General features: G+C 41.6%; 1 protein-coding gene across 1 annotated transcript; it reads right to left on the minus strand.

Annotated features, from left to right (window-relative positions):
- LOC144475109 (uncharacterized) lies at nucleotides 1-5736 on the minus strand. Its single transcript, XM_078190689.1, has 6 exons — nucleotides 5681-5736; nucleotides 5150-5252; nucleotides 3916-4146; nucleotides 3071-3340; nucleotides 2155-2248; nucleotides 1-1310 (listed from the first exon to the last, which is right to left on the minus strand). Exons 1-6 carry the CDS (start codon nucleotides 5734-5736, stop codon nucleotides 1-3), a joined length of 2064 nt encoding a protein of 687 aa, XP_078046815.1.
- Between the last annotated feature and the right edge of the window lie 3544 nt (nucleotides 5737-9280).

The following is a 9280-nucleotide window of genomic DNA, read 5'->3' on the forward strand; positions in this document are numbered from 1 at the left end:
CTAATGGTGGGTGACGTAGGTCTGCGTGTTCTGCTGGCAGCCGGTCAGCAGGTTCGACGTGTCCTCCTCGGCCGAGCTGCAGAGCATCCCGACGAGGGTGTAATCGACGAACGGCGGCAGATCGAGCTCGCTTACGTCGCCGTAATTATTGATTTGCGCGTTGCCGGTGTTCATGGCGATCTGCGGCACCCTCGTGTCTAGCACCTCGCAGGTGTAATGGCACCGGTCGTTGCTGGGATAGAAGAAAGGCTCGGGACTGTTCTGTGACTGGATGTCCATGCCGCTGGAGTCCGGGAACAGTCTCTCGGTGGAGTCGGGTGCCTCGTGGCTCCCATAGCTGGCCTGCAGTCTCTCGTCCAGCACCATCCTGTTCGAATTCTGGTGGCAACGGCTCGCCATGTGGCTCTTCTCCTGCTCGAACATCTGACTGTAGCCGTCGTAGGAGAACTGCTTGTTCTCCGCCGGGCTGCGGCCAGGACGAGCAGTCTCCGCCAGCTCGGACTCCTTCTTCGGGTACATGGCGTAGTTCTCCATCAGACCGGGCTGACAGTTCTCTTTGGGGAAGCAGCTGACGTCCCTTCTGGATGACAGCAGTCCTTCGTTCTTTTGGGGATCGAAACCGGGGAACGTTAGGCGGTCGTCCTGGCTCCAGTAGCCAGGCTGCTGGTCGTTCTTCACCGTGCCATCCACGAAGTTTTTGTGGTTCTGGTTCCGCTGGTATTCCTGGAAGTTCAGCGCGTTGCTCAGGTGGTTCTGGTTGATCTCCTTCTCGGGGACGAAGTGGTTGTTCACGGGTCTCTTCGCGCAGAACCCGTTCGTGTCTTTCTCCGGCTCGAAGCCCGGGAACTGCAACCTATCGTCCTGCGGCATGCTCAAGTGGCTGCTGCTGGAGTCCTCGCTAAGGAACTGGTTCCAGTACGCCTGGTCTTGGTGCTGCTTCATCTCGTACTTGATCGTCCCGCTGCCGAGGTCCAGCAACGTGGGCGGCGATCTGGCTACGTCCTGAGAGTTCAAAGGGAATTCCGGGCGCAGGGGTTGGTCCAGCTGGAAGATCTCCTCCGGCTGGAATAGCTCGCCCGTGAACGAAGGGAAGTCGGGGTAGGAGGCTTCCTGGGGCACCTGGACCGGGAGATTGTAGCCTAACGCGTTCTCTTGAGGCTGCACCGGGTCCTGCATCCAGTAGGGGGTGTCGTTGGAGGGTGTTTGCTGGGGGTACATCGTTGTCTGATGGTGGTGGGAGGGTTGGTAACTCGAGATGTTCGTTTGAAGGCCGCACATGCACTCGAACGGTGGACAGGAGCAAGAGTATCCTGAAACGAGGAGATATTTAATTAATATTCAAGATCAATCTGGGTGATGTAGAATTTTTTCATTGCAATTAAATTGGTATGATTTGTCTTAGTTCTGCTACTGTTTTCGAGTCAGTTGTATATCTTAAATAATCTCGAGAAAAGGAAAGCGGTAACAATATTTTTACATAAAATATAAAATCGTCTTTAATAGAACGCATATTTGATCATGTTAAAAGAATATTGCATAATTTTAGTAATAATAAAGAAATAGACATATAAATGGGTCATAGAACACAGTAGGGTTAAAAACATGTACTATATTAACACTATTCTTATATGTAACCTATGAAATATTATTTATAATAGCCTGTAAAATTTTAAGTAAATAAACATTCTACCAAATTTGATTCAATTTTGTACTGTGGAATTTTATAAAAATGTTAACGATGCTCACAATAATCAATCAACTTTAATGCATATTATTAAATGCAAATTCTGGCTAAATGCTAACCAAAGATTAAAGAAAATGTTCAATGCGCTAAAATAATTCCCGAGAAATTTAGTTAGTTTAGTTAGCCAGTTGTTTATTAAGTTTATAATGATCTAGGCATGGTAAGAATTCATTTGAATTCCCGGGGAGGGCAATTTCAGAGTCCGGCAACTGGCGCCGCCTGGCGGCGTTAGTTTGCATTAGTGGCTGCGACGCGGGCGAGAAGAGATCAAGCTCGTTTCACTCGGGTTAAAAGATACGGTTTCTAACGTAGATTTTCTCGCAAATTACACGGCGATAGCTTCGCAAGAACTGTTCCTTTATTCGTGGCGATAATAGACAAGGTATTTCGATAGTTTGAAAGATATAAACCTTTGTCCGAGATCAGCGGCGGAGGTTGCGTCGCTCTCGTTGGTTGTTCGATCGCTTCCGAGCTCGGTCTTTTCGTTCCCCTCAGCGACATTAACTGTAACAAAGTGGTGAATTTCATTGTTAATTGTGTCTTCGAGTGACGTGAAAACAAACGAGTGCCGTGACAATTGATATCTGGCAACCGGCGAACAGGATTCGAAGATCAACTTCCGGTGAGTCGTAGTAGCCATTTTGAGAAATCTCTTTGCGGAATCATTTTGAATATTATTTATATTAATATTGTATTGCATGAACCTATATCTACGATGATATAATAATATATTAGCATATTAATATAATAGTAAATAGTGAATAATATATAAATGTACAAATAGTATTCTATATTTATATATTATATTGTATAATATATTATATATATGTTAACATTATGTTAAGGTTGTGTTAATATTATATTAATATGCTTTGTCAATATCATTATTATTACTATTTTACAAAATTACATTAAAGCATTCCAAGATCACGAGGCAAACGATAAAATCTTATCTTTCATCAAATTTAGAAGTAATTTATATATGACATTACTTATTTATTTATTGTTCAATTAGCAGCGAATAGATACCGTTCTTAAATTACACGTTCGTGCAGATATTATCTAAGTACTTAAGTATCACATAAAACCCTACGCTGCTCATTTGTTACTTACTTCCCAGAGGATTTGCAATTATTTTCATCGCGATATTATTTTTAATTCGTTCGAATAGCTTTGCTATTATTATTTATTCGTTTCCGTGCACAAATGTCGCGGTTTAATGTAATAGTTACAAAAAAAAGTTGAAATAGTATGGAATCGGATCTAAAAATATCGTCTTTGGAGGGATTGGGGGATAATAAGCGAAATTAGGCGAAGATAACATACTTTCGAGCCAAGAGCAGCCTCGCTGGCTAAGAGAACCGCGAGTCCTCGCACCCTTCTGCCGGCGCCCACGCTTCTCCTCGCCTCGGACGTGGATTTCGCTTCCGGCCGAGGATGGTCGTGTTGTCCTTTCGCTTGAAAGAATATCGCATGCTCGGTGTGTCTCCAGAAATGCGTCACGGGGTAACCGCAATGACCACGGCACGAAAGTATCTCCAAACGGCCCGTGCATTGCCTGTTAGGGCACGGTTTCCCTTGTTGCTTTTTCCTCGCCTAAACAATGCCGAGCAACGTCGATTAATTCGCGATCCCTTTGCAATCAATCACGATTACTGTACAGTAAGAAATATAACAGAGTTTTTCAAAGCATAACTTTTTAAAGCGAAATAGTAACATTTTTGAGGACCTCTATTAAACAGCGGCAGTGTCCTCGAAAATAATAATTATTATTTTTACTATTATTAAGTATTAAGCATTTTAAAAAATAATTATTGAAGAGACAAAAGTGACTCGATATTGTATTTATATCTCATTTTCTAGTAGAAGTTTAATATTCCATGTTACTATTATTCTATACATTAGCTAAGATTAAAATACAGTGACTGCTTTATTTAGAGTTATATTTAATAAATATTATCGCAATTTTTCCTTGCGATTTTCACTAACATAGAGCCTTCTTTATTCAGTCTAAGGAATATAATTTATTAGGAAGAATATTTTTATTAAAAGAAACGATGAGTTGCGACATACATTCACGTCGACGAAAGTAAATTATATTTTATCATTGCAACGATCGAGAGCGTAGTTTTCTGACGACGTTCTTTTCTCCGACGTTCACCTAAGCTCACCTTATCGCAAATAGCCGGTCGAAGGTGAACCCTTCCACCTCCAGGTAGTATGCACTCCTGCGAGCACACAAGGACACCGAGGCACGATTTCTTCAGGATGCTGACATTGTGATTGTTCGTGTTCCTCATTGCCCAACCCGAAGCGTGTCTTCTCGCCTCCTCGCAATCTGGCCCGTAGACCCTTCTTACGTGCCCGTCCGCCCATTCGCACCAAGGATCGTACTCTACTACCTGCAAATAAATCATTCTGTTAATTACCTCAGCCCTGCACGACTCTAAAACTCCTCTATACTACCAGTCGACTCTAAATAGTAAAAATTTCGTTTGGGATTAGGTGATAGCTTAGATCTTCAACTTTAGGGGATGATTACTTTTGACATCGTATTTTTGAATCATTGCGCGTTATTATACTCGTCATATTAAGTTAGAAATGAATTTATAATCTGCGAGATCTAATTACTCTTATATACATATTATAATAATGTTAGATAATAACGTTTATTATAATATTGAACGTTAGTTTCTACTATATTTGCTATATTGACGAGAGACAATTTAATTCCTCAGACAGTTAACATAGAAAGTATAATTAATTCACAATAATGACACTAGAATCGCGACTATTTTCTAAGAAATAAACCCCAAACTACCTAGAATTGTTTATAACTCCCGTGGCGAACCATTTATAATTCTATTCATCAATTCCTTTTTAATATATTTCTTACAGCATTCTTCGACGCATTATTAACAATTACTTATCAAAAATCAAACAGCACGAAGTTCAAGAGTCAATACAGCAAACAAACGTTCAAATCAATTGCCGGAGACTACATGGCCAAGCAAAATTTATGCTCTTTGCCCAAAACGGCCAACCTTTCGAGATCCCTGCTAGAACAATAACCAAAACGGTCCGTACAGCTGGGAAATTCTCGAAAGAAGTCATGGACACGGGAATTACGCTTTCTTGCGTCGCCATAAAATACGTCATCGACGCGTCGCATTCGCAGAGGCATCCCCTGGTTTACAGTCTCGCGTGAAATATTGCATACGTGTGACACGAACGTGAAGGCAGCGAGTACGACGCGAACCCCCGTAAACGGTATCGCATTCTTCGCCGGGCTACCTGGTTCGGGAATCGGCAATTCCTAAGGTGCGAGGCGCGTCGCCTTGATTACACGTGGGGAATTGACGAACAATGAGATTTAATTGCGCCTGGAAGGCGGAGGATAATTACCCTCGGCACGTTCGAGTCGTTGATGTCCCATTCCTGATGGGGGTGCTGTTGCTGCTGGTTGCCGGCCACCGTCGCTGACATCGTCGGCGACCCAACGCGGCTCCTTCAACAGAAAACCATATCCTTGCTGCAGAAACAATGACGGCATTTAATGAATCTCGGAAGCTTAATGCTAAAACCATCGCCATTCACTTCTCTATAGATTTTATTTCACAATTTTGCAGTTAAACTTCGATTATTCGGATCTCCGAATTTGATCATCGTGTTAGAGTACTATGTTTCGCGTTTAATATTAGGATAGCGGAGCTTATTTACAAAAATATAATTCAGCATATTTATAATCATTTATCATTTTATTTATTAATTTTTGTCAAGATATTTTCTGTGGTACTTCTGTTCGACATGTTAGTTCGTCTTGGAATTAATTGGTAGAGAATGGATAATTAAATGCTTATACTAATAGAGTTTAAAAATGAGTTTGAACTTGAGTTTGAAAAAATAGGTGGCTACTGTTCTATTATCCGAACGTACGTTGTCTTCTCGATTCCTTCTGATAAGTTCCACTGTAGTAAAGTTATAAGGGTCATTCTATGGGAGATTGTTCTATAATAATGACAAGGTAGGATTTGTTCGAACTTTGAAAGATCGTTATTATAATATGTGTTGGGGTAAAGAAATTAATGCACAATTATCTAGTAGAAATAGTTTTTTTAATGGTATATATCAGAAAATAAAGAATCAGGGAGCAATGACAGCTTTACTTTCAACAAATACAGACGATTCTATCGATCTCTCTACGATTGTTGAATTAAAAAATACTGTCAAAGTTTATTTAGCACGATTACAATTTCCTCGAAGAGATCATAGTGCTCACAGTTAATAAACAATAGTGATAAAAATCGCACAAGGTTTTGATAAATTCAATCGCGTCACTTTCGTCATACGACAAATATCAATCGCTTTTAAAACCCCATAAGTGCAGCGCTAGATGACTTGACCGAATCGCGACGCTTTTCTCGAGCAAGCTAAGGCTCGGAAAAAAACTATTAAATATTTCTAAAAATCGGCGCGTCGTCTCGGCGGTTTGTTCGCGCCATTTCATCGACAGCGATCGACTTAACCATCGGCACTAGCGAATCTCGTGATTTACGAACGGGTTACAAACAAGCTGATTTATGAATCCGGCGAGGGGAGCCCATAAAAAGTGGGCAGAGGAGGGATCGTTTTTCGAAGGAGCGCACACGGCGAAACGAAGAGCCGAGGGATGGAAAATACTCGGCGGAAAGCTCGACTACCGGCGATCGATGTTTTTCTCCACCGCGATCAGGAATCGTTCGCGGCGAACGTAAGGATTCCGGAAAGCCGGTGGACGTGGCCGTTGTCAGGCCACCCACGGGCTCCCATAAGTATGGCGCGAGGTACGGCCAGGTACGCACCATAAATCGGGATTTTATCTCGAAGCTGCTGGCCCCTTGGCACGTCGGCCATTGCGTAATCCTAAATTGGTCTTTCGCGGACCGAGTGCGGCGAGCTTTAGGTTTCGGGAACTCAAGGTCGACCTTTCTTTATTAACCTAATTTTCGCGCGATAGTCGGCCCGTTAGGTTTCGCGACTCGATCGCTGCTCTATGATCTTCGTTTCCTATAGGAGACGTTGGCGCTTCTTTTTCTTGGAGTTAGAACATTATTATCGTTATTTTTATTATTGTAGTTTTAGCAGTCTTGTAGAGCTTGCTTATTAATTTGTACTTATTTTGTTTAAAGTTATTCTTCCTTTTTAATGTCGACCGCTGTTGATTGTGCTTCTGGAAATGTTGTTTTCTTAATATCGTTGATACATAATAATTTATTAATTTATTTGAATTTAAGAATGATCAGGTTTTGGAAATTCTTATAATTTCTTTCTGAAATTGTAGTAAATTAAAATATATTGTAGTTCGCTCAGGAACAGTCGATTCTTATGGCCGTGATAAGAATTTAAATTGAAAAGACATTTTGAGATTTATGTAGCGCAATTACAGTCTCGTTTGAGAAATCATAGTTACATAGTTTGTGTAAAAATTCTGTCAGAATATACATCAAATATAAAGTTAAATTGAGTCAAATCTAGAGTGTAATTGAGTTAAATTTAAAGTAAAATTCAGAGTAAAATTCAGAGTAAAATTCAGAGTAAAATTGAGCAACTTTAGAGTCAAATTTCATCTAAGCTCTTACCTCCACTCGAAATCATTTAAAGTAATATCTCTAAAACAACAACGAGCAATTCTGTTCGCTAACAAAAATTAATCGTTAACTCTTTTAGCGCTGAAAATTAAAATTAATCCTGCTGCGCTACAAGTATTTGAATTATTTAAACTTCGCCACGAATGCATAGACCCTTTTACCCGATTGCCCCCAAATTGTCCATTTTCTCACTAAGTATAATAATTTAGGAGTATATTGAAAAAATAGAAAGTCGACGAACATAAACCACCCTATTTAATTCTTCTTTTGGTAGGCGATGAATAACTCTTCCTTCGACGCCGTGTATTTTTAGAATTCGTGGGTCCAAGATGATGCAAAGTCGCGTAGGTTATATGCTCATTGGAGTCGACTGGTTTATCGGTTATTGGTCGCGAGCAGGTCACTCCGCGGTTATTCGCAGGTAAATTATCGTGCGTTTCGGGGGCGAAGCTCGCCGCTTGATTTCGACGCGCGAACGTCGCCGCGCGTTATAAACATCGGCCGGCCGAGTGTCATTGACCATGAAGAGACCCATGAAAGAAGCGGCTCGCCTACGTCTTCTGGTGCCAACCTGCTGTTCCCGTCGATGGCCTTCCACTTCCATCATCTCTCCTCCCTTCGTTACATGGGGTTCTTCGAAATACCTTCGACCTATTGTCCGAACGCGCATCAAATCTGCCTCTCAACTTTTCACGAGTATCGCACACGGTATTATGCTTGCGTATGGGTCAGCAATGAGCGAGCACTGAGATTAGAGTTCCTGATATTCCAAATAAGCAATCGTTTAATAATAATAGTAAAAGTAATAATATTTATTGATATACATATGTGTGTATACAAATAGGGAAATTTATGTTGTTACAACGTGTAGTATGTATGACTTAGCGTTATCCTTATGAAAATTAATAATGGTAATAATAACGAACGATAGCAACAAGAATGGCAAATAATAATAATAATAGTAATAGTGAACGGTAATAATAATATCTCTAAATATACTCAGTTTTCACATCGAAATGCAAAAATGCATTAGAACAGAAAAGATAGCCGACGTAGCTTACAAATCAGCTTGAGATATATAAAACATCAAAAGTAGAAACAATAGACTTAACATGATCCTGATTAAAATTAATAATGGTAATAATAACGAATGATAGCAACAAGAATGGCAAATAATAATAATAACAGTAATAGTAAACGGTAATAATAATATCTCTAAATATACTCAATTTCACATCGAAATGCAAAAATGCATCGAAATAGAAAAGAGAGTCGACGTAGCTTCCAAATCAGCTTGAAATGTATAAAACAGCAAGAGTAGAAACAATATCGTCTGCCTGGAACCGCAATCCAGCAATTACCGGCACACCGAGGACGTAAAATCGAAGATGCTCGAAACCGGCGATCGAAGGGACACGATAACGTGGCACAAATTGCCCGAATCGCGCGTTTCGCAAATGGAGCAACAGTTTCAAGAACGAACGAGCCATCAAGCCATCGTCGACGCGATTCAGCGACGGACAGTCGCGGCCGCGTCTTGCTAAGAATTTTATAGGCGGCGTGGAATCGGGCGTCGATCGAAATCCGTCGAGCTTTCGCCGATCTTCGCGGGACGTCGAAGCGCGGAGCCGCGCGGGAAGACCAACAGCTTCGAGTAGGTGTTCGAGGATCGTAAACGTCCGTCGCGCGACTCGATAAAACCCACGGAAACGATGTGTGCACGCACCTAACGCGTAACCTGTACAAACGCTCTAGAAGGCATGCCTTGGGGCCTCCTCGGGGACCTTGGTCCCATCGCGGCGCGCGATTCGCGGGGCTCAAACGCTCCGCGGACGTACAGGGTGCGTCACAACGCGGGGACTCGTTGTTGCGCGCTGTACACTTGATCGCGGGAACGATTACAATAAAT

Source organism: Augochlora pura, chromosome 9 (assembly GCF_028453695.1).
Source record: "Augochlora pura isolate Apur16 chromosome 9, APUR_v2.2.1, whole genome shotgun sequence".
In the NCBI taxonomy this organism is placed as follows: domain Eukaryota; kingdom Metazoa; phylum Arthropoda; class Insecta; order Hymenoptera; family Halictidae; genus Augochlora; species Augochlora pura.